The sequence below is a fragment of the Cebidichthys violaceus genome, unplaced genomic scaffold, assembly GCF_023349555.1.
Source record: "Cebidichthys violaceus isolate CVI_PGR_0920_01 unplaced genomic scaffold, fCebVio1.0.p SCAF_31, whole genome shotgun sequence".
Taxonomy (NCBI): Eukaryota; Metazoa; Chordata; class Actinopteri; order Perciformes; family Stichaeidae; genus Cebidichthys; species Cebidichthys violaceus.
The window spans coordinates 226,310-250,939 of record NW_027176495.1 but is presented as its reverse complement, the minus strand read 5'-3'; the positions used below and the strand labels follow the sequence as shown (position 1 = coordinate 250,939).

At 43.9% G+C, this 24,630-nt stretch overlaps 3 protein-coding genes across 3 annotated transcripts; 2 read left to right on the top strand and 1 right to left on the bottom strand.

The window, feature by feature from the left end:
• Nucleotides 1-9,853: 9,853 nt before the first annotated feature.
• Nucleotides 9,854-12,479, bottom strand: sod2 (superoxide dismutase 2, mitochondrial). The gene is made up of 5 exons (XM_068724641.1): nt 12,373-12,479; nt 11,442-11,647; nt 11,186-11,302; nt 10,535-10,714; nt 9,854-10,452 (listed from the first exon to the last, which is right to left on the bottom strand). Exons 1-5 carry the CDS (start codon nt 12,405-12,407, stop codon nt 10,307-10,309), a joined length of 684 nt encoding a protein of 227 aa, XP_068580742.1. The 5' UTR covers nt 12,408-12,479; the 3' UTR covers nt 9,854-10,306.
• Nucleotides 12,480-13,706: 1,227 nt separating this feature from the next.
• wtap (WT1 associated protein) lies at nt 13,707-19,825 on the top strand. The gene is made up of 8 exons (XM_068724516.1): nt 13,707-13,909; nt 14,437-14,474; nt 14,600-14,655; nt 14,776-14,834; nt 14,941-15,071; nt 15,651-15,829; nt 18,300-18,454; nt 18,580-19,825. Exons 2-8 carry the CDS (start codon nt 14,445-14,447, stop codon nt 19,236-19,238), a joined length of 1,269 nt encoding a protein of 422 aa, XP_068580617.1. The 5' UTR covers nt 13,707-13,909; nt 14,437-14,444; the 3' UTR covers nt 19,239-19,825.
• A 520-nt stretch (nt 19,826-20,345) lies between these two features.
• Nucleotides 20,346-24,590, top strand: acat2 (acetyl-CoA acetyltransferase 2). The gene is made up of 9 exons (XM_068724501.1): nt 20,346-20,503; nt 21,126-21,260; nt 21,353-21,534; nt 22,718-22,835; nt 22,934-23,077; nt 23,155-23,277; nt 23,417-23,571; nt 23,666-23,776; nt 23,858-24,590. The coding sequence occupies exons 1-9, from the start codon at nt 20,455-20,457 to the stop codon at nt 24,026-24,028; spliced, it is 1,188 nt and encodes a 395-aa protein (XP_068580602.1). The 5' UTR covers nt 20,346-20,454; the 3' UTR covers nt 24,029-24,590.
• Nucleotides 24,591-24,630: the final 40 nt, after the last annotated feature.

Sequence of the window (24,630 nt, the reverse complement as noted above, 5' to 3'; positions counted from 1 at the left end):
ATCGTTTAACGCGCATCAGGATGAGAATTATTTATACACAAGACACTCACTGACAGATGTGGAAAACAAAGAACACAAGTGTTTCCGGGTGTGCAGGCATGTGCTGCAACCAGATCAAACACATGACAGCATTGACACAAAATGATGCATAAGCACGCATGAAAATGATTGAGTCAAGGACAGGAAGTGATGCTTGATCCAGACACTGTTTGACTTATACATTTCAAACTTGGGGATTGAAGATATGTATTGCTCTGCTGCCTTCTTGCCGAATGCATTACGACAATACATCTGGATTTAAAAAAAAAAAATAGGAAAAACATCACATCTTGAAAAGCCATCTCAAACGAAAGGGAAGTCATCCATGGAAAATGTTGAATACAGTTTCCCCGAAAGCCAAGGCAGTATTTTACTTAGTGTATTATTAATCACTGCATTAAAAAAAAAGAAAAAAAAAAGCATCCTTGCCGGTGGAGCCAAGAGATGTTGTGAAAGAACAGACGCTGCTCTTCTCAGACTGATTGGCTGAGCCCCACAGCTCTGTGTGGGAAAAGTCACATCACAACAGGAGCCGGCCGGTTGGGCCGAGGCGAGACGACGGCCAACAGACGGAAGCTCGTGAAAGGGACAGAAGGGGACTCATGGAAGCTGTGGGTGAAACTTTACAGCGTGTGTGTGTGTGTGTTTCAATGACTGCATTAACAGCGGGGAAGCTTTAACACTGCGAGTGCAGATTAGTTTAAAGCTGCGCTAATTCATATTCTGACAGTAACTTACGTTACAAAGGAAATTCCAAAAGTATGTGATGTTCCCCCCTTGGTAGCTGGACGTGTAGAAAGGTATTGCAGTATCATCAAGTTGAGGCGGCAATATTTCAGTGTTATGTTGTACCTTTTGGCTGGTTCAGCTCTCATGTTCAACTCCTCCGTGCCTCGACTCAAGATGTTTGCTTATGGGAATACCCCAGTGTAACTAAATCAAACTACTTATACTTAATATGAATAATGTAGTTCTGTGCATGCATGTAGTCAGTATGGCTGGACATATTTATTGCTTTTTTTTTTCCCTCTATAATTATTTTGAAAAGTAGTTTTCAAATGAGTTATAGAAGAATACAGAGTGTTTTTTCATTTAAGTATTTAATTCACACAGGATTATACAATTATCATGTGGTTATTTTATACAGACTATCAATTTATTAAATGACCAGAAAACATGCAAAATGTGATATGTATTGTTATCGAGATATGAAATAAACTATATCGGGATAGAACAAAAATGGAGACTGTGTTTAATGAGACAACTCAATCGATTACTCTGTGGTGTGGAAACACACCGACACACACAGTAAACAATGGACTAAACGATATTCTAGTGCATCAAAACACAGAGATTACAAACTCCCCACTCTGACGAACCATCTCATGAGCCGTACAGTTGAACTTGAAAACCCCCGACTTTTCATCCGACATCATCGTCCACGTCTTCTGTCTAGAGCATTTTGGCAGCTTTTGGTTTATCTGTCTAACAGTCCTTTACAAAGAGCAATGGAGCCTCACAGCGAGGCTGTCTCGGCTGTAATGATGAAATCAAAGCCGTTCGTTTCGCATTTCAAACTTGCGTTGTCCACTAATGTCATTATGATACCGTTTGAAGGGGAACTCTGTCCATAACAAAGCCTTATGCTGCCAATTAGGTTTCCAAAAGTGGATATAATGTCAACGACAACAATTTCTTCCACAGATGGTGTGTGTGTGTGTGTGTGTGTGTGTGTGTGTGTGTGTGTGTGTGTGTGTGTGTGTGTGTGTGTGTGTGTGTGTGTGTGTGTGTGTGTGTGCAGATGGCGTCTTTGTTGAAAATCAACTGTAAATATGGAAGAAATTGCTCGTGTGTGAGAGGGTGTGTGTCTGCCTGCCTGATACTGTACGTGACATGCATTTTCCAACGCGTTGTGTTCTTGTGTACGGATGAATGTGTGTGCACCACGTTACAGTCGTTTGTACAGCATAGCCCCTGCAGAGCGTCGACGCCTCTCGCGGTGCCCTAGTTTGCAGAATACTGCGGCAGATGTGCGAGGATGAGGTCATTCACCTGCTGCTTTAAAGATTCAGACTGATGCTGAATCACCTCGCATGGACAGAGAGCAGCAGAGGGAGGAAAGGAACGGAATAGTGAAAGAATCAGACCGCACAAGGCGTGACAATGAATTACTTAGTTTGTTACATCTGTGCGGCATTAATGGAAGATTTCGATCAAATTGGAGATTTCAGCCAGCAGGAAATGTGTCTCTTAAATAGTGACGTTAATCAGTGTGTTTGCTTTGAAGAGGAGAAGAAGCTTAATCCAGAGAAGAGAAAGAGGAAGAATGAGAGGGGGGAACCGGCCAAGACTGAGAGTAAAATAGTGCAGTGGGAGTGAAGTGAACCAGAGGAATTAGTGTAGTTCAGGAGGTTGTATTAGAAGCAGGGATGTCAGTGAGAGAGTGTGAAATTATCTGCAACAACTGGAAGAATGCTTTGAGGGCTTATTTTTCTAAGACTTTCTACCCGACTACTGGTCTGACTGCCAGTACTGCATCTGTTTCTGAACACAGCAGTGAGTATGGAAAAACCCCTGGCAAGGAAAATCTCCCTCACTCTCACTCTCACACACACACACACACACACACACACACACACACACACACACACACACACACACACACACACACACACACACACACACACGCACGCACGCACACAAACGTAGACATTAAACCTGCTGCTCTACCCTAACCATGTCTACCGCTTTGATCTCTTGTATAACCGACTCAAACTTTGACCTTTGTGTGCGCACACACACACACACACACACACACACACACACACACACACACACACACACACACACACCCCACTATTTCACCAGTCACCATTTCAAACAGGATTCAGACCCGTGAAGGTGAAACAAGGCAAGAAGAGGAACTGAGTTAAAAAGCCCCCAAAAGGTCTCCCCTTAGACTAGAACCTCCTCCATGTCTTCATGGGAGATTCCTTTTTCAAACTTTGTGGAGAGGAGGTGAAAAATCCTTTTCTAATTGTGACATTTCAAAATACCTTCTGTTGTGACCCAGTCATTTTTTCCGTTCTGGTTTCTGCTCCTAGTTTTCCATGTGAAGACATGTTTAGACAGACAATGAAATATAACAGGCCGGAATGATGAATGGATTCTGATGGATTCTTCCAAAAATACAGACAACCGTCTCTTCTGTCCAGCATGATTTCATTATCTATCCACATACATCAATGATTTGATCGACAACTGTTTTCGATGAAGACTCTCAAGGACACGACCGGATCACTGAACGGGGCCCAAGGGCCCCAAAGTGTCAGGCGCTGTCTGGCTTTCACCTGCAAAAAGGTCACTCAAAGAGACTCAAAGAGACTCATACCGACCACAATGAAACACAAAACAACTACAAAGAGACGCAAATCAACCGCAAAGAGAGAAAATAACTACAAAAGTGCACGAATGGAAACACTGTTTGTGTTTTCTTGAAGATATTCATGGTGTTGCAGTGAATGCAATTGGTTGTACATGTTACGGGTCCCAGGAATGACACCACAGCAACAAAATGAATATCCTGTAGGACACAGGTAACGTTCAGCAGAAATGAGGACAAGAGGCAGTCGGTTCTTTCTCCAGAGTACGTCTCGTTCTTTACTTCAAAAACAACATTCAATGTATCAAAGTACCAAAATGTATTCAACGCAACTAGCCCAATATACTTACTACTAATACATACTACCAATATACCCAATGTACTTCTCACGGTATTCCACGAAACTCAACATTAAGTACACTGTATCGCCTGTACACAAGTGATTCAGAGCAACTGTAAAGATACAGTGCAATTTACAGCAATTCTCAACTGTATTTATAACAAGCTATATTAAATTGTCTGAAAATAGATTTGACCTGGACACTTATGATGGACCTGCATATCACACACAGAGATACAAAACATGCTGCTGTTTAAAGAACGTTTAAACAGCAGCATGTTCAGCTTTAAGCTCCATTAACTGTCATTAACCATTAACTAATGTGCAATTCTGTCTTTACCCCTGTTCTGAAACTCAAGGCACTTGTTCTGAACTAAAATTACTCACATTGTACACACGTGTTTTTAACTCATCTTCAGTGTAGTAAACAAAACTCTCAATCTACAACATTCATTTTTCCTACACACACAAGTTCAACATTTCATATTAACGGACTGTTCAAAATATACTTGTTCACAAGGCACTGAAACATATTAACACTTGCTGTAACTAACAGCGGTGTGAGAGCCCAAATAATTACTGTGTGAACGTAGATCACGTTAGCGACATCCCTGCAAGACAATATTCAGGTAACAACAACCCGTTTTAGCGCGGCAAGCAGCTAGCTTACCTGCTAAAGCTAACGGCTCGAGACCGTCGCGGATTTCTAAGCTACATATTTACACTTTAACAATAACGTCACAAAGCCTTACAAAATGAGTGTGCACATACAGTCTTGTTTCCCAAGAGTGAACATTGGCCGTTTTCACCAGTACTAACCTGCAGGACATAGGTAACGTTCGGCAGAAATGAGGACAATAGGCCGTCGGTTCTTTCTCCAGAGTTCGTCTGAGGAACGCGCGGGAGTCACACCCTAAAGTAACCTGCGCGCAACTGCTCCGGTGTCAACAGTTCCTCCTGAGGCGCTGCAATTCTTAATTAACTGTCCCTCTGTACGGTCCATATGTTCTAATTACATTTAATAATGCAATAACATGTTAACATATTAAATCATTCAAAATAAACTGACAAATTAAATCATAAATGAACATCAATGTGGTCACATGTTTGGGTGTGCCACATACACACAAAAAAAAGGTTTAGTGAGGAATGAAAAAAGTCAAATCTTGCCTCTCTTTTCTCACTCTTTTCTCTCTGTGAAGCGGATTTTTGTATTTTCCACTTCCGAAAGTTAAAAATGGCAACTTCCAGTGTAGAAAAGGTGTATTTAGCTGTTGAAATAGGAAATATTGAATAATTTAATATGTGCCTGAGAAACTCAGGTGACTCGATTACTAAAAATCATGGATGGGGCTGAGTTTGCAGTGGGTTTGCAGTGTGTTTGCAGTGGGTTTGCAGTGCCTCTAAAGGAGGTTCCATTGAGGTACATTATGATGCGTTCAAACTCTGCTCAGTAAAAATGAAATAATTTATAATGTTATCAATTTGTTATCAAATTGTCAAATTTAGATTTTTGTCGAGAAGCTTGAATAAATACAGTTGTTTGAAGGATAAAACACATATATATTAGAGAGGGAGCTATGAGCTGGTCATCTCCCTAAGACTAGCTCTAAGCAGCTTATTATAGGCCACATAATAAAACGTGAAATTACATTTATTGATGGAATAGTCAATCACTAAATAATTGATAGCTGCAGCCCTAAACAAGCGCATGTATCATAAGAACAAATGCCTGGGTTCCATTTATGACACATGCATATTTAAAGTAAGCCTCAACTCACTTCATATTCTTATTTCTCCTGCATGCACAGCTGCTTAAGGGACTGTTTTCCAGCCAGCCAATGTGTTATAAGGAGAACCTCACCAGGGGAAGAAAAAAAAAACAAAAGTGTCTGCTGCTGCAAACACAGCCAGCTTTCCACGGTGCACTGGTAAAGGTTAAGAGGAAAAAAAAAATTGCAGACACGGCGCAATGTGTTGGCATACAGGTACTGCCAGTTGAATTTATGTCTTGTTCAACCTTATATGCTCTCATGAACACGCAACTTTCATCAGGGAAACTTTTTCAAAGATGAAATAACATTGTTTGACCTCAACAGATCCCAGTTCCTTTGTTTTCTTACAATTGGATGGGATCAAAACAGCGTGCGCATATTACAAAATGGTATTACTTTATTGCAGGTATAATGATATTGGAGTACATGTACAAAGAATTAAAGAAAAGCCAAAAGATATTCTTAAAACAGCGTCTCCATTACATCTACTGGGTCTTACTGCGACCGCTTCAGCACCGAAGTGGCTGAATTTAAACCAGTGTTCTTAAGTCAGAAGTGATATTTCACCTCTCCCACACATCTAGGCTCACATTCAATGGAGTCAGTCTCCTGATGCAGAATGCTGTCTTGTTCACACATTGTCACATCTGTTACTGAGTCATTAGATTAGCTCTTCCGTTCTGTGATCTTGCAGCTTTCTTTCATTCAATGCTTCGCTCTTGTGCAGAACCGGTACCAAAGATTTCATGAACCTCAAATGATTTCTTTTGCGTGTCAAAGTGCGCGTGTCATACGATGGGAGCCAAAACTCCCGTCAGGATTACTCCATACGGAAACAGATGTACTGTAAACACACAGAGCCAGAGAGACGGTAGATGAATATGTATCTATACGTATAGATATATATTCTGCCCTTAAATAAACTCTATCTCTAGGTCTGTTTGTATATAGGAACACAAACACATGCCTCTCGACAGATGTTACATAATCCCCCGACTGGTAGGGTGACGCCTACCTCCAATTTAACAGTAATCTCTATTTTAATGTTCATATTTTAGTGAATCAGTAATAATTCCTTCAGACACATGGTAATAAATCTCAATTTGGGCTTGTTCATCCTCAGCCAATTCTGTTGGCTACTTGGAAAAGAAGGTGGAAAGGTGTTTTTATGGAGGTGTTTTTTGTAATAAGAGGCCCCCTTAGAGAGACCCATATGCTTTTAAATACGACCACTTTCAGTTGAACCCCATGGAGCAGTGTCGTCTGCTTCCCAGACAGGAAGTCAAATCTGCCGCACATGAAGGCGCTCTCTTGTACTATAGTAGTCTAGTCTTTGGGTTTCCTCCAGACACTCTTCATTTCTTTTCATTCTCTTCCTCCTCTGACATCCTGAGCGGCCAGCCAAAGAGGATCTGCTGAGTGCTGACTCTCAGCAAAGCATGAGAGAAGACTTATTCGCTCTCTTGATTGAATCCAAAGGGATTATTGAATCAGAATCCAACAGGCTTAATTGCCAAGATGAATAATACAGAAATGGAGACAGCGGGTTTCAGAAAGTCTGGATATGGAAAGAGAAAATACAGGCATGAAGAAATATGTTCCAAACAACAAACAAGGTGTCTTTGTCGTAAAACTGTTCACTTTCAAGCTTCAAAGCTAATTCTCTTCCTTGTAGGAGCTACGTTTGGCTTCTAAAAGAAAAGTCAGCGATGGATTTGTCGAGCTTGGATCGATCCCACATAAACCCGAATGACCCCGGGCCGGGCCTGCGGTGATTTATCACACTCTTCTGCCTGAACGATGTCCACGAGCCTTCAGACTCACTGGAGCAAATGACCGTTACATAACTGAGACGAATTAACCAGACACAGCCACGCCCTCTTCTTTAAAACAATCTTTTCTTCTCTTTTCTTTGCAGCAAAGACTTTCTCAGTCGGGCTGAAACAATTCCTCGAGGAAACTCTTTGTGTATTTCTCTGGACGGCGGTGAAAAAAAGTTCTAGGGCCTTGAAACCCAGAATGTTAGACGGAACTTAAATAGGTTTAGTACTGGTAGATATAAAAAGAAAGCCAATTAGTCCATTTTTGTATATCTGTTATTTCTCCTTAACAAAGCGAATGTGTTTTTTATCTGATCACTAGAATTATTAATGGAACAGTCGGTAGAATTTCTCCAAGGGAGACTTTCAGGCGTAGACATGTTGAAGCACTAACAGGAGCAGAAGAGTCCGAGTCATGGAGAGCTGATGAAATGTGCTCTATACACCGACACTTTATTCAAGCTCTTGAGGATGCTTTTCTGTCTTTTTTTCCCCAGCAGCCGTGATGAATCAATCACCCTGTCAGGCTGAGGTATCAAAAGTTTCCCACAAACCCCTGCTGCCTCAGACCCATTGACATTTCTGAGCTTCACCTCTCAGCGCCTGGTGGAGAGCTCGCTCTCCGAAGCACTCAAGACTTCGGGCTCAGACCCAAACGGGTGCCCCGAAAATTTAGCTCCGTCACCCTCTCTGCCAGGAATAACGGGCGGCAAAAACGCTGGAAAGTTTGACCTCCTTAATGTTGACACTTTCACTTTTCCCATTGGCTTTCCAGTCCAAATGGGACAATGGCAGCTTGTGTAAGCTGCCTTAGCAAAACAGCTAAGGCAGTTCACATCGGGGAACAATGTGGGACGTCTGGAGCCTAGAAATGTGATGACAAAGCTTGCAAGGAGTTTAGGGAGGGAGCAGATAAGTGATTGCAGAGATTTCTCTGCAGCATCTTAACGGCCCCACCGGTGTCTCCATCGGAGGACCCAGAGGTCCCAGTCACCGTGGAGGTCCGTCTGACTTTGGATCAAGCGCTCGAGTCCATGATCACACTCCACTCGTAGTCACACAAAGCTGCACACGCTACCAAAACACATAATAGGCTCAACTACCTACAACTATTTCCCTCCATTTTGAAAGTTCTTTCTGATCAATACGTGTAAAAACAAGGTGGTATTATGGACATTCCTTACGTGTCTGATGGAGACTCCACAAAGTTGAAGATAATTCACTGTCAGATTTTTGCATGAAAAGGTTTTGTAGGACAGATTAGCAGAACCAGAGAGAGGGGAGGAAGAAGAAAGACAGATTTCAGAGAGGAGTTTAACTCCGTCACAATGTTTTTTCTTTCTTCCCTTCCAGAGGTTAAAGAAACTTTATCCTGAGTGAGTTCCATCTTTTTTTTTTTTTTACGAGTTGTGGAAGAGGGAAATCACTTTTGGCACACCGGAACTTTTACAGAGCAAAAGTAGGCCACATTTAGACAAACCATCGCCTTACAAACGGGGAGACTTCTGTGTTCAAAGGCTGGCACTGAACCGGCTCGAGTTGGTCTCCTTGTATTCATGGCTCTGGTAAATCTGAAGCAATTCTTTGTCGTTTATTCCAAAAGCGGGGATGAAGCAAAAATTGTCGTTAATCTGTCTGTGTTCACACAGGCTTTTGGCTGCAGCTGGTTTCTGCTACATGAGTAGCATTTTAATATGCAAGTCCCAGAAGGCCTGTAGGACAGATTTAACAATCAACATGTAACAATATAGATTCAAGCTATATGTAATAATTAACTGGTGCATTTGCACAGCATCCACTGGAAACCAGCTCCAGGAAATGGGAGAGATCTTTGAAATTCACACTGGCAAACTGGTCAGTAATCACTAACAGAAAGAGCGACATCACGTGGAGCAGAAAGACGAACCAGCTGGAAACTATTTCTTCAGTTTTTAGTTTTTTAAGGAAACCTACTTTAACATAAAACTCATAAATCACACAGTGTAACGTTGAAGCCCTTTGAAATCCACTCTAGGTGGCACGGATGGAGAGGTGTTGGTCTTTTGAAAGTCCGTTTGATCAGTGGCACGATATACAACTTTCATATATTCATCATTTTAATGCACTGGATAATAAAGTTGTTTTTTTTTTTTTTTCTGAGAAAAATGTGTGCATACAACTTCAATGAGTTGTTCAGCAGAACAACTTGGGAAACACTGCCCTCTTCTGGCAATACTGAGAGGAAGCAGGTCGGATCAGACAGGAAGCAGGCAACTATGACCAAAAACTATTTATTCAAGTTTTATTTTGAAAGGTCTTGATCCCCGTTTAACACCCAACAGTGATTCTTTGTGCTGCGTCGTCTATGCTGGTCAGCGCTGTGACGACAATAACCATCTTTTATTTTCTCCGTCACCCGTCTGACATTAAATAATTCTCCATTAACAGCTTAAAAAATAATCTAGTTGTTCATCCATCAGTTGACAGAAATGGAAGAATGAGGCCCCAATGATCAAGCTTGTACAATTGAAATAGATCTTTATTATAATACATCAAAAGCATGGATTTGCAATAACATCGTCTGACTTTAGTGAGACTCATTGAAACTCACTGAATGTGCACCTAGTTCACGTGAACGGCAGCCGATGTCTGGTTGAGATTAACGATAGCCAGCCTTGATGTGAAAGGTGGCCAATTTGTGCGCTTGAAAGAAGAAGTAGTCGGGAACAGAGCCGAGCCAAAAAGCACTCGCAAATATGTTTTAAAGTTTGCTTTAAACTGTGTGAGTGCGGGGCTTTAAGGCAACATTATCCGGACCAACGTAGGGACTATTTTAAAGTTAATTTAATCAACTTTGATCTGGATACAGAAAAAACACCACAGCTCAAGTGCTCCATGCAAAACTGAACATTTGCAACTACTATTTTACCCCCAGGTCAGGATGAAAAAGGGACCATTTGAAGATCAGGTTCTACTTTTTGGCCGACTGGAGACGCTCGCTCACATTCTCCCAGTTGACGACGTTCCAGATCGCCTTAACGTAGTCCGGCCGCACGTTTTTGTACTGAAGGTAGTAGGCATGCTCCCATACGTCGATGCCGAGGAGGGGGATGAGACCTGAGGGGTCGGAGACACTGGGAGGTAAAGATCGGGCACTTGTGAAACGAAGCCATCAAAAAAGCGTTTTTTTCCAACAGACCTGTAGTGCCGTGCAGGGGGTCCTGGTTAGCACACGCAGCGATACGAAGCCTGGCGCTCTCCTTGTCGTAGCCCAGCCAGCCCCAGCCGGAGCCCTGCACCGCCACTGTAGCAGCGGACATCTTCTCCTTCATCTTCTGCAAGGAGCCAAAGTCCCGCTTAATGGCCTCCATCAGCTCCCCTAAAAAAAAGAAGTGACAGACGGATGCTACTTCTAAAAAGCAAAAAACTAAAACAAGAAGCATTTTCAGGAAACTTAATTTTACAGTTTACAGACCTTTTGCCTATATATTCTATATTATCTGGAAGAGAGATGCTGTGTCAGCCTCATACTGTCTGAAAGTTATTTCTTCTTATTTAAAATAAATGAATAAATTGAATTTGATGCGAGCCACATGATACCATGTATGCTAAAGGCCGTCTCCACATAACCCAACTAGTCATCATCTTTGACCACTAGGTGGCAGAATGATAAAAGGAAACCACCACAGTGTAACACAATGTGGAGGTTCCCTCTGTGCAGCTTTGAGCTCAGTCTGCTGTTCACTCAGTGGGTCCAGCACCACTAGCAGGCCCTTCACATTACAGGGTCACATGTGCAGGTTTAAGTTTAAGAGAGACGACGAGCTGTTGGGACTTTTAGATGCCTTACCTTGCGGCTCGTCTCCACCATGTGGAGAGAGGTTGGTCCAGAAGATAGAGTGATTTATGTGGCCTCCGCCGTTGAACTTCAGAGCAGGCTGGAGGGCAATCTGAGCCGTCACATCTCCTAAAATACAAGTGAAATACGAAGACGCATCTGTTAAAATGTGACAGAAACATGGATATAACTAAAGACACCTTGAGATGTACGACTTGATTCAGTCCATTCTTTCTTATACAAAAGTTCATGAGTCTGCGTCGCGTACCCTTCGCCAGCGCCTCCTGATATTTCTCCTCGGTGACGTTGAGGTTGTTCACGTATGTGGCGTGATGCTTGCGGTGGTGCAGCTGCATGATCTCTGCGTTGATGTGGGGCTCCAGGGCGCCATAGTCGTAGGTCAGGTCAGGGAGCGTGTGCTTCTGCCTCGATGCAGCTACCTGGCTTATAGTTTGGCTGAGGCTGGCTGCACACCTGACGAAAAAAAGAAAAGAAAAAAAAGGAAGAGGACACACTTACCAACCATAGGGAATAAAATGGAGCTTTTAGTCTTGATTTAAAGGAGCTAACATGAGAGGGGAAAATGGCACAGGATTCATTTTAAAAAAAGGTAACTACACTCTGAAATTCAAAAACTAGAGCTACTTTAAACTTAAAAGCAACACAAGTTTGAGACTGACTTGATAAAAAAGCAACTCGTGTTCACAATTAGCTGCTGATTGGACTTTCCAATACCAACAACATTTTAAATATACAGAGATACAATAATAACTAAGCCAACAGTGGTGCCTGTCTGATTAAAGTATTAGCCCAAGATAGCCTGGAACAGTTAAGTCCAATAGCTCGACTAGCCAGGTGTTGATTGTAGATTAAGGTAAATAAACTAAGCTATGAGCTGACACCGGGTTAGCTCTTTATGAAGAAGCGTGTCCAAACATAACAGCATTACATTATCAATCTTATCGTGACATATGCCATGTGTACAGGACTATGCAATAGTTAAACAAAACACTTCACTTGGTGCGCCACAAGCCTCGCCGAGCTGCTAAAACCAAGTTAGCAATCAGGCTAGCTACATGTTAGCTCTGGATAAACACATGTCTCAAGTTCAGGAACGACCTCCTCCAGCAGGAGTCCTGACTCCTTGTGCTCGTTGAGCAGGAAAAGGACACTTAACGGTGAATTTGTATCAGTTTTACCTGCGCACTTGGCCAACTCTGCACAGCATGTTCATGGTAGTGCTCGCAGGACAGAGCAGACAAACTGCCCTTGAAATGAGCTATTTCAACTTGACAGCGCAGCCGACCGTACCATTATCTTCACGTGGGGGTGTTGAGGGGGGGGAGTGCGCAGGAGTGACATAAACCTCAACTGCGACGATTGAAGCCAACTCTCCTCTCAGAAATGTTGAAAGTCTATATATGATAACGTGTGGGATGAAAACATGGCATTTCTGAATGAATCTAAACATAATGGATTATGGAGATACCTCGCGCAAAAAAAGTGCATATTTAGTTATAGAACTACTTTACATGTCTGTAACTTATATTCTGTTTCTGTTTTGGAACATACAATGTCAGAGTAAATACATGATACATAGTAAAATGAAATACAGTTATATTAATTGTAAATAATTTGCACAATTTAGGACAATTATCAAAACTAACAAGATCACGTGAACGCATCTTCTCCCACAGCGGAGGCAAAGCCAGAGATCGTCTATATTAAGACAAATGAATCACTCAGCGAAAAATCAACGACACCTCAGTATCTTTGATTGGTGGGTCCCACAAAGACAGAATAACTACCTAATAAGAATTCTTCTGGACTACAGACTTTGATATTATGGATCGATACGGTTATGTTGTCACTCAACAATGTTCTGCTGGCCTGCTTGAAGGCCAAAATAAAATCAGGATGGCCAGACCTCCTCACATCTCATTCATAAATGTCTCACACTAACAATACAACACACATTTCCATCATTCAAAAATCAGTGAACACCAGGGAAATGGAAGCCTTTCCCTGGTGTTCCTTTATTAGATAGTTACTTTATTAATTCCACAAGGGGACATTTGTTCGCTACAGCAGAAATGATGGTACAGGTAAATAACATAAAAATAACAAAATATGTAAAACATATTAAATATCAAATGCACAATATATACAATAACAGAGTACAAATATTAGATATAAAAATGCACAATATATTCAGTGAAATTGAATAATATTAAATTTACTAACTAAACAGTAGTGCAAAGATTTAACCAAACATCAAACAGAGTAACGGTGTTATAGTTTTGTGATTGATTTGGTTACAAACCTTACAAATAAGTAAAAAAATAAGAGCATGAAGAAATACCATATTCCATTAATGCATTCGAAGTAAATAACCATTATCTTTTTGTATTATTACTTTATCGTTGAGCTGAATTTATTAATGAACGAGGAGCGTTTGTCTCTCAGTCCCGTTTTGGATTGTGTAAACCTCTGCGGAGTGAGGGGTCCGTGTCTTTTCTCCCGGTCTCTGGTTGTACTCTGCAGCAACGCGAGTGCAGCAGCTCGGCCACTGTTCTCCCGTCAGTGACGAAGATGATGGTGATCACGCAGAAGCGAGCCAACTACACATAAATTCACGGCGAGTTTTAAACACAGTTTTGCAAAAAAATTTGCCACTTTTGTGAAGAATCCGTGAAGCCGAGGGGTTCCAGAAACGTCGAAAGAAACCGGGCCTGGGTATGTGCTTCGATTGACTTGGAAGGCCCGAAAATCTGCAGCTAAGAGCCCGCTAGTTTCAGGAAAAGGAGCGCAAGGGAGGGAGTCATTTCCTTCACCGCCATTTTGTGATAACAAGGAGCCGAAAACAGAGCCAAGAATTGCATGCTGCCAGGCTGAACATAAAGGAAATGTTGCTGCCTCGCATTGTAAATTCATAGCCTTTATTTATTTTGCTAGCGAATGCTAAATGTTATTAGCACCGCAGAGTTAACCTTGGTTCGCGTATTTCTGGTCCTCGGCATCGCTGCTGCCACACCAGCTAACAGGAGGCACGACAGCTCTTATTCACTGCTAACGTTAACTTTTATTCGGTCCACCGTGTGTGTTCACGTGGCTGCCACACACACATCGTGAGATACATGTCATATTTTACTGTAGTGCGACGCGTTATTGCTAAAAAAAAAAAAAAAAAAAAGATGTTGCAGCGGCTTCTACACACGACACCTCGCTGTGCTTTAATGACCATGTTTCTCTCATACTTGTAGAGTTCACAATGACCAACGAGGAGCCTCTACCCAAGAAGGTGATTGTCCCTTTTTCTCGTGTGTCCACCATGTGTGTCACGAGCCCCTTCGCGTCTAAATATGAGCTTAATTTCTTCTTCTTCTTTTTATTTAACCAGTTCTCGTTTTTTTCCTTCGCTTGCAGGTTCGCCTCAGTGAGTCTGACATGAAGACCCTGACTAGAGAGGAGTTGTGCACGAGGTAGATGACAGCTCTACACCTGCAGCTTCATTTATTCTGTGTGGGGGGGGGGGGGGGGGGGGGGGGCTTGATCCATTTAGGTTGAGCTGGTGATGTTTACACTTGTTCTGCTCCTCTCAGGTGGAAACAGCATGAAGCATACATCCAGGTCCTGGAGGCAAAATATACAGAGCTATGTTGTAAGTACATCTGTCTGTAGCATTTGTTGCACACTATATATATATCTCCCTTTTATTTGGCTGGACGTGTCTCCTGATGGATCTTCTTTTTTCTTCTCCGTCTCAGCCAATGACGTGACGGTGCTGAAGGAGTCCGAGGAGAAGCTCAAGCAGCAGCAGCAGCAGGAGTCCGCACGCAGGGAGAACATCCTGGTCATGAGGCTTGCCACCAAGGAGCAGGAAATGCAAGAATGCACCGTATGTATCTATTCCTCCACTTTCTTAATCTTGAATCATCTCATTTTGTTCTGTTTACTTATGGATTAATTGACGCACTTCCAGCTCTACGCTACACCTTTTTTTTTATATTCGTTAGCTATCGGGGCACGTAGGGTAAAGCGGGGGCATCTGTAGCGCTTATCAGATTGACGGCTCAGTGGAATCACCCAGTGGCTTTAAGGAAGCACATGCCATTCTGACGAGAACCCGACACACACACACACATACACATGAGAGAGGTTAGAAAGATTTGTTTTCCTGAGTTATAACGGTTCGATTCCTAGCTTTGAGGCGTATTGGTTACACTCTTTGCCTCGTGTAAATATATCAGATCTGCCATCATAGCGGTGACTGTGGCGGTTCTTCTCGTCAGGTCTTACTGTGGGAAAAGCAACTCGCATCTAACAAAAGCTTTTGATAAAGATTTGAAGCTGGATTTTGGAAGCAGAACACTGAAGATCAGTGAAGCTAAAGGACTGGTGCTCATAACGGTCCGTCGTTCTTCATCAGTAGTGGTGTACTACCGGTCAATAACGCCCGTTTGTTTTTATCCCGCAGACCCAGATCCAGTACCTCAAGCAAGTCCAGCAGCCGAGTGCAGCCCAACTGCGGTCGTCCATGGTGGACCCAGCCATCAACTTGTTTTTCCTCAAAATGAAGGCTGAACTAGAACAGACTAAAGACAAACTGGAGCAGGCCCAAAATGAACTGAGTGCCTGGAAATTTACACCTGATAGGTAAAGACAATCAAAATAACCCCCCCCCCCCCCCCCCCCCCCCCCCCCCCTCCCAAAAAAAAAAAAAAAAAAAAAAAAAAAAAAAAAAAATCAGTCAAGACTTCCTCATGCCCCCCACCCTCACTCTCACTGCAGGCATGCAGGGACTATGGTGGGGGGGAAGGCTGACAAATGCTGTACTCACCCACGAGGCTCAGACTTTTACAGGAAAGCCAGTCACTGCAAAAACCCAAACTGTTTTTTTGTACTCTTGCACTCTTGCCAGCTACATATCACATAACCTAAAGACAGTATGGTCAGGTGACACTTGTGTTTCAGCTCTCTCCCCCTCGTATCCCCCTCACCGTCCAAGGGCCTGAAGGAGTCCGGACTGTTCCCGAAGAGGTGGTTTCTCTCACTTCCCGACACGGATATGCCCCGCCCCCGCCCCCCGCCCCCCCTCAGCTCAAACCAGACAGTTCACTTATTTAATGGTGGAGGTTTGAGTCAGGCAGGGAGCATCCCTAGCCTAAAAACAAAACAAGCAATTGAACATTTTACAGACAATCCCCCCCCCCCCCCCCTCCCCCAATACTCGGTTTATAAAGACATTTAGCTGTGGATTACGCCACACACATACCCTGTAGTCGGCCTGAGAAAGACTTTTTGGACAGTCTAGATACATTGCAGTAACATGAGGAAAGCTTCTAGGATTAAAAGTAAGACTGTGGGGAGGGGAGGGGGGGGGGGGGAGGAGCCACTAGAAATGGTGTTAAGACTGTGAACGGAGCCAGATCCTCGGTCCACAGAGGACTGTGGTTCAGGGACGCGGGTCCAGTCGTCCGTGTCTTTGAACATGGGCCCACTCACGGTAGAGTGTATTTACATGTTTTATATTTTGTGACTTGTTTCTTTTGATTGCCATTTTCATTTGATCTGATCTTTCTCCTGTTTCTCCAAAGCAAACACTTACTGCAGTGTGTGTGACGCATGATTGGCTTTGATTGTTTACACTTGTGTCCATTATTTGCACTTTTTATGATGAATTAAGCTTTGCTTAATTTCTCCGATTCGTACTGAAACACACTGCTGTAGGTGCACTGAGTCCTGTTTTTCAAGTTGTGAATGCAAATGTCCTTTTTTTTTTAAAAAAAAAGTCATGTTATGAGTTGATGAGAATGTATTTATTGTATTTTTGTATATTTCCTGTGATTGACCTCACGATCTTTCCCTCAGCTCATTATACCGTTTTTATTCTCACCTGTGTGGCGCTGGTCTTTGGCCTCTGTGCTCTCAATGAAACACGTTGGGCTCTGTTGTGTTTTCCCTGTTTAAAAAAAAAAAAAAAAAAAAAAAAACGAATTCATGCTCCGGTCTGTGAGGTGGTGAGGTTTGAGCTGGCAGTGTACACACAGCATGTCCCCCCCAGTCCTCTAAGGAAAGGAGTTGTTAAGATCATCATCATCATCAATCGAGAAGTTAACTCTCACCTCTCAGTGCACAGTGGCTTTATTAAGAACACCACTGTTACCACTGTGATCACTTCTTTAGGGCTCAGTTGCTGAGCTACTTGCTGTTGCTTTTAATATTTCCTTCTCCTTCTGGCCAGATGACTCCCTACGGTATCTATAGACTAAATAGAGGGCAGTTAGTTATGGTTTTATATAACCTGTATGCCTCTCATTCGTTCTCAAATTTGGCTTCTGGATCAGGGCTTTTGTAAAGCATAGCGACAAAACCTAACAGGTGTGCTGGACTGTTGGAGTTTCTCTACATGTTGAGAAAGCAGCTTTAAGCGATTTGATTTCACTGCTGAATACTTGCCTCCTGTGTGTGTTTTTAAAAGTGATGACTACACAAAACCAGTCCCTGGTTCTGCAGTGAATATTTCCTATTTAAATATTTAGGGCTTCCTGTAGCGTGTCAATCTAATATTACACTGTTACATTGTTTTGATTCTGCTTTGTGTTCACACACAGTGATGTAGCGGGTGCCTTTTTGAGTTTGGTTTGCTACAGAATTGCCACTGTTTTTTAAAGTGCTCACTTTTCTTCAACATGCAACATGGTGAATTAAGTTCCAGCTAAAGAATGGATGCATTAGGTCCACATAGGTGGCTTGTTTTGTTTGGGTTTCAGCGACAATGAGCAACTTCTATTGTTCATACATAGTCATAATTGAGAGAGAGAGAGAGAGAGAGAGAGAGAGAGAGAGAGAGAGAGAGAGAGAGAGAGAGAGAGAGAGAGAGAGAGAGAGAGAGAGAGAGAGAGAGAGAGAGATTGTACAGTGACAAGAAAATCATTTGACATTCATTTGTGCAGAACAGGTTTGTGTCAGTAATTCTATATTGCATTGGAATCTAATTAATCTAGAAAATCCTGTCGAGTCATTCGGGGGCGGGGCCAGGTTAACCGAGCGATGGCGTCACTTTTACCTTGTTGCGTTTGTCTCCTGGTTCACTGCGTGATGTGAGACTTGTTTCCCTTAACAGCCAGACGGGGAAGAAACTGATGGCCAAGTGTCGAATGCTGATTCAGGAAAACCAGGAGCTGGGTCGGCAGATGTCCCAGGGACGCATCGCCCAGCTGGAGGCCGAGTTGGCCCTGCAGAAGAAGTACAGCGAGGAGCTCAAGAGCAGTCAAGACGGTGAGAACGCCTCGCAGCCCCCGGGGCCCGTGTGTTTCTTTACCAAAATGTGACTGCTGGGTCATACGTACGTCTTTTAACGTCGCGCTGTGGATTTGTTCTTTCCCGATCTCTGTCCTCCCCAGAGCTGAATGACTTCATCATCCAGCTAGACGAGGAGGTGGAGGGGATGCAGAGCACCATCCTCGTCCTGCAGCAGCAGCTGAAGGACTCCCGTCAGCAGCTGTCTCAGACTCAGGGGGCGTTGACCGGAGCGGGGCCCAGCAGGACTTCGCCCGCCGCCTCCTGCTCGTCCGCCGAACCGTCCGCCCAGCCCGAGCAGGCCAGCGCGCCTTCTGAACCCATGGGCAAAGACTACGGGAGGGTCTCCAACGGACCGAGCAATGGCAACTCCTCCCAGAGAAGCGAGACCACCACGCCCAGCCTGTACCGGGAGGTCAGCAGCACCGAGGAAGACTTTCCCATGTCCCCCGTGGTTTCCAGCCCCGGCGAGACCGAGACCAAACTGTCCAACCACTCGGAGGAGGCGTCAGGGAGTCAGACCGCCGCCGGGAGAGTTGGAGGACCTGTGGGTTTCGGGAGCCAGCTGAGCGCAGGGTACGAGAGCGTGGACTCTCCGACGGGCAGCGAGACGTCATTGACTCAGCACTCGAATGACACGGACTCCACCGCCGACGCCCACGAGGACAAGGCCGCCCTGGTGACCAAGGGCACCAGGACTGCAGGGTCACGGCACACTCAGAACGGCCTGGACTCCAGCACGAGCGACAGCGCGGTTTTGTAATGTACTTTGACGTGTACTGTCTTTTTCTTCTTCTTCTTTTTTTTTTTTTTTTTTTTTTTTTTTATACAATATACAAAACAAGGCAACAAATGCATAGTCGGTAACACAGCGCTGCTGTCCCAAGACGTTTTGTTTTCACCCTCCTCCCCTCGCCTATCGTGATGCCTCTTGTCACATTTGTGTTGCTAAACAGGGATATAACAGGTATGGGTTAATGTTAGATTTGAATTGAGTGGATGTATGATTTAAAGCTAGTACGGTTCATTCTGCTGTTTCTTTGAGCATGTCGATGCTGTTCTCGTTTGAGCTCTTGACACTGAAATCAGGCATCTGGTGTTGTAACTCATCGTCAAGTCAGTAAGTATCACTGAATTACAGTAGCTTCGCAATATTCACGGTCATTTTTAGATGTTGGCCTGTGTTGTTCTGTTTTTTTTTTTTTTAATGCAATTTTAATTTTTCATTGACAAAAAAATTCTGTTCAAAAGACTGTTGAATTGTGAGTAGTTTATTTGCGATGTTCATATTATTCTGACTTCAGTCCTTTTCATGTACTGACCAAATACCAATAAAGATTTTTAATACTACAGAGTGAAACCCATTATTACTACCCATCAATATACTGATATGGAAACTTAAAACTTAACATATTGGCTCATCTGAAGCATGAATATTATCATATAATCCACCCCACTGGGCCTGAAGGGCTCCTTCTGTAAGCTTTAATAAGAGTATTATACTTTTGCCTTATTTCAAAGTTACTATATTGAGTGCATGATGTATAAAAATAAAAGGCGTTTTGCTTGTGTTGTTAGTCTTAAATAACATAATTTGGGTGACACGAAATAAGACAAAATTTAAGTAATTGCAGCGGTTGAAAAGAACAGGATTCAGATGAAGACATTAAAAATACACATATGTAGATAAATCAATAGCTGTATTAAGTATGTTACCCATGTGGTATGGCAAATACTTAGAAAGCATAATATGAAAAAGAATTCAAATAGAGAATGGGCTTTATGATGAATTGGACAGTCCTCCCAAACTCGTGGGGGCGCTGTGGTGCACTCCAGCAGTTACACATCCTACTCAGAGCGGGTCTGACAGGACCGGCGGAGGCGGTGAACAGAGCGCAGTGCAGTCAGTGTTGACGGGACAGACAACAACAACTATTGGAAAAGCAAAGCGCTCCAGTTTCTACCAGCCGTCTATCAAAATGAACGCCGAGCCTGTCGTCGTCGTCTCTGCCGCGCGGACACCAATAGGTGAGATTTAACATCCCGCTGAGAGCCAGACACGTTCAATTCAAACAGTTCGCTAACGTGCAACTAAGGCTGCGGTGGTTACATTAACTGTTGTGGGTGTTAATTTATGAATGTAACAATTAAGTTTCTTTGTTTATACTTTCAAACATTGTATTATTTGGGGGGGGGGGGTTTGTTTAATTTGTCAAAGTGGTTGATGTCATTCGTTTGCGCACGACGAGTTTTGCAGAGCTGCGATTGGTCGGCTCGTGTGTTCGGAGTGGTCTGTGGCCAGTGATTGGCTGGCTGGTCATAGTGCCACGGAGCACGAGCGTCCTACCATTGGTTAACCAACAAGGACCAATAACTTCTATTAGTATGTGTTGTGACCACTTCAGCTGCCCCTGTTAGAATGGCACGTGCCCTCCTTTTACCCAATTTACCGTGAGCCTAAATACCATGATAATTAATTAATACAAAGTATAGTGCAGTGCTGAAATGATGTCAATTAATAAATGAGTCATCTGAGAGAACAGATGATTCAATATTTAATGAATGAGCTTCTCTCCATGTAAACTGTTGGCTTCATGGTGTTCCAATGGGTTGATTATGCACTCATGCTACTATATCTCTTTCTTCCCAGGGTCCTTGAACGGTGCTCTATCCACAGTGCCTCTGCCTGACCTCTGTTCAGCGGTGATCAAGGATGTTCTGAAGCGGGCCGGGGTGAAGCCAGAGGAGGTCTCCGAGGTTATCATGGGACACGTCCTAACAGCAGGTGAAAGCTCAGAGGTGTGGATGAGGTACGATGTGGCGTCTCTCTTTCTTGTCTTATTTGGTGTTTATTTTGTCCCTTTTCTGTCCCTTAAGGTCACGGACAGAACCCGGCACGTCAGGCCAGCGTTGGGGCAGGTATCCCCTACCCTGTCCCGGCTTGGAGCTGCCAGATGGTGTGTGGCTCTGGGCTGAAGGCTGTGTGTCTGGGAGCTCAGGCCATCCAGACGGGAGAGTCTGCTGTGGTGGTGGCAGGGGGCATGGAGAGTATGAGCAGGGTAGGCTATGACCCAAGGAGCCTCAGAGCGGAATAGCGAGACTTGAAGCTCTGCAGTTTGAAATTCTTCCTTTTTACTCTTGCTTGACATTTTTTGTGAATGGGAGCCTTATATGGCAATTATAGTGGCATTGATTATACAGTCCCTGACAAAAGTATATACTGGATGTAACCCCAGACCATGATTTTTTTCCACCACCAAACTTAACTGTTTTCTGGGTGAATCTCGGATCCATGCGGGCTCCAGTAGGTCTCCTGCAATATTTGCCGCGGCTGTGATGTAATTCAACCGAAGATTCATCTGAGAAATCCACCTTCTGCCACTTTTCCCAGCGTCCATCCTTTTAGCAGGCTGTGGGCCTTGGCAAATGCCACACGTTTTTTTTTTTAATTGCCTTTTGTTTAGTGCTGGTTTCTGGGCACTGATTCGACCATGGAGGCCATTTCGAGACGGAATTCTACAAACGGTCCTGGTTGACACGGGGACTTGAGGTGACCAGGCCTGGTGGAGCTCTGCTGCAGTGGAAAAGGGGCTGGCCTTGGATTTTCGAGCCAACAAACGGTCCTCCCGAGCAGTTGTCTTGCGGGGTCTGCCGGACCTGGGCTTGTCAAAAACATCTCCAGTCTCTTCAAATCTTTTTCTTATTCTTCGTACTTGACGCTGAGACACATTGAAGGTGTCAGCCACCTCAGCAGTGGATCTGGTCTTCGGCCTCTTGATAATCAACGCTGTGGTCTCAGGGTGAATCTTAGGCATGTTGTCAGAGGTCAAGTTGCAGTTGATGTGAAGGTCTGGTGTGCTGGGGTTCTTTTTATACACACCCACTAATTGATTGATCAATTATTGATCACAGGTGAGGCTGTGATCTAGGATTGGGTGCATCATATGACAAGGCGACAAGACTTTTGTCTTTGCAAAAACTGACTCAGTGGGCTTTACCAAGCTGTGAACGTTAGAATGCTTTTCAGCAGTTTCGTTTGGCACCAAAACATTATTTCAAAAGCTGTTGGGATTGAAATTAGCCATTTCTTGTAAAAAAAAATAAAAAAAAATTGATTACAAATATATTTGAGGGGCACTTAAGGTCAACTTGTACCCAAGCGACAAGACTTTTGTCAGGGACTGTAGACCGACTGTTTCCCAGCATGCCAAGTTAACCGTTTCCTTCCTGGTTCCTCCAAAGGCTCCTCACACGCTGCAAATGAGGACGGGAGTGAAGCTGGGCGACGCCTCCCTGCAGGACTCCCTGGTGGCAGACGGCCTGACGGACGCCTTCCACGGCTACCACATGGGCATCACAGGTTGTGCATGGCTGAGAAAACGCACGTGCGGAAAAACACCCGATTCTCACACGAGTATTCATAGCTCATGATAAATCTTCCGACATTCGTTTCATCAGCCGAGAACGTGGCGAAGCAGTGGGAAGTCAGCCGGGAGGAGCAGGACCTGTTCGCCGTCCAGTCGCAGAACAAAGCGGAGGCGGCGCAGAAGGCGGGACATTTCGACCAAGAGATTGTCCCGGTCACGGTGTCGTCCAGAAAAGGTGAGTTGTCACCGGTTTATCGTCTCCGATTTTGTCATCGGCGTGCATGAGCTGTAACAATAGCGCGTCATCTTCAGGTCCAGTGGAGGTGAAGGTGGACGAGTTTCCTCGCCACGGCTGCACCGTGGACAGCCTGTCCAAACTCAGACCCTGCTTCGTTAAGGACAGCAGCGGCACCGTCACCCCCGGGAACTCCTCAGGTTCGACGGTTCTTTCTCTTTATTTTACATGTTGTGAGGCTAATCTCATCTCAACAGATGTCTGCCACTGCTGTATCTTTAAGTGCCAGCTTTTTGTCTTAAGTTGCACGCCTTTCTTTTTTTTTTTTTTTAACCGTAGGTATTAATGATGGAGTAGCAGTAACTGTCCTAATGAGCCAATCGGAGGCTGAGAAACGTGGCCTAAAACCCATGGCCAGAATCGTATGTTGGGCTCAAGCTGGCCTTGACCCGTCCATCATGGGAACCGGACCGGTACCAGCCATCAGGAAGGCGGTGAGAATTCAGAGGCACCAAAATGTAACAACTGAGAAAATGCATTTTTTTTTTTTCTTCTTTCTGTTATTTTATCATTCTTGTCCTCCGATAGGTCGAAAAGGCAGGCTGGCAGCTGGACCAAGTTGACTTATTCGAGATCAACGAAGCGTTTTCTTCCCAGTCGATTGCTGTGGTTAAGGAGCTTGGCCTGAATTTAGACAAGGTATCTTCTCTTGACACTTTAAAATTTGAAGGCGTGTTCATCCAGAGTGTCCATAGCAACACTTCTGCTGTCCGTCCTCAGGTGAACGTGAGCGGCGGAGCCATCTCTCTGGGCCATCCCATCGGCATGTCTGGCTGCAGGGTGCTGGTGACTTTGCTGCACGCCCTTCAGAGGACCGGGGGCCATAAGGGCGTGGCCTCGCTCTGCATCGGAGGAGGGATGGGCATCGCTATGTGCGTGGAGAGGGTGTGAGAGGAAAACCCAGCGCTGCTTCGTGGATCGCACTCATCTTCAAGGTGTACGGGATTCTTTACTCATCATTTACCTGGGTACTTCAATTACTGGGCAAACGCGATAAGAGCTGTAATCGGGTCTTATTTAACACTAGCTTGCCATTCTCACTGTGAACTTCAGTTAAATGAACCCTTCCTCAGGTTATAGTTGTGTAGCATGTGATTTAAAATGTCTAGATACTGTAAATCTAGTGAATACTGCTTTTAACGTGTCCCAAGTGTTAATTAGTAGTTGTTGGCAAGCTGTCAATGAAGACTCAATGTTTAAAATGTTGCAACCGCAAGGCTTCAAAGTGTCCATTGTGGACACGCTACCTTCTGTGGATCATCTTATGATATATATTTGATAAACATTTAAAGTTTAGACATTCCACTTTCTCTTATAAATGAAGCAGACAGTTAAGTGCCAAATGTTTAAGTATGCTAGCCTTCTCTAACCTAGTGCTTCCTGTACAAGGCATATATATATATATATGAAGAATGTCCAGCTGTTTACATATCAATAAAAGAATTGTAAGCCATCGAGTCATGACTTCTTTGAAACTCGTTTATCAAAGCCGG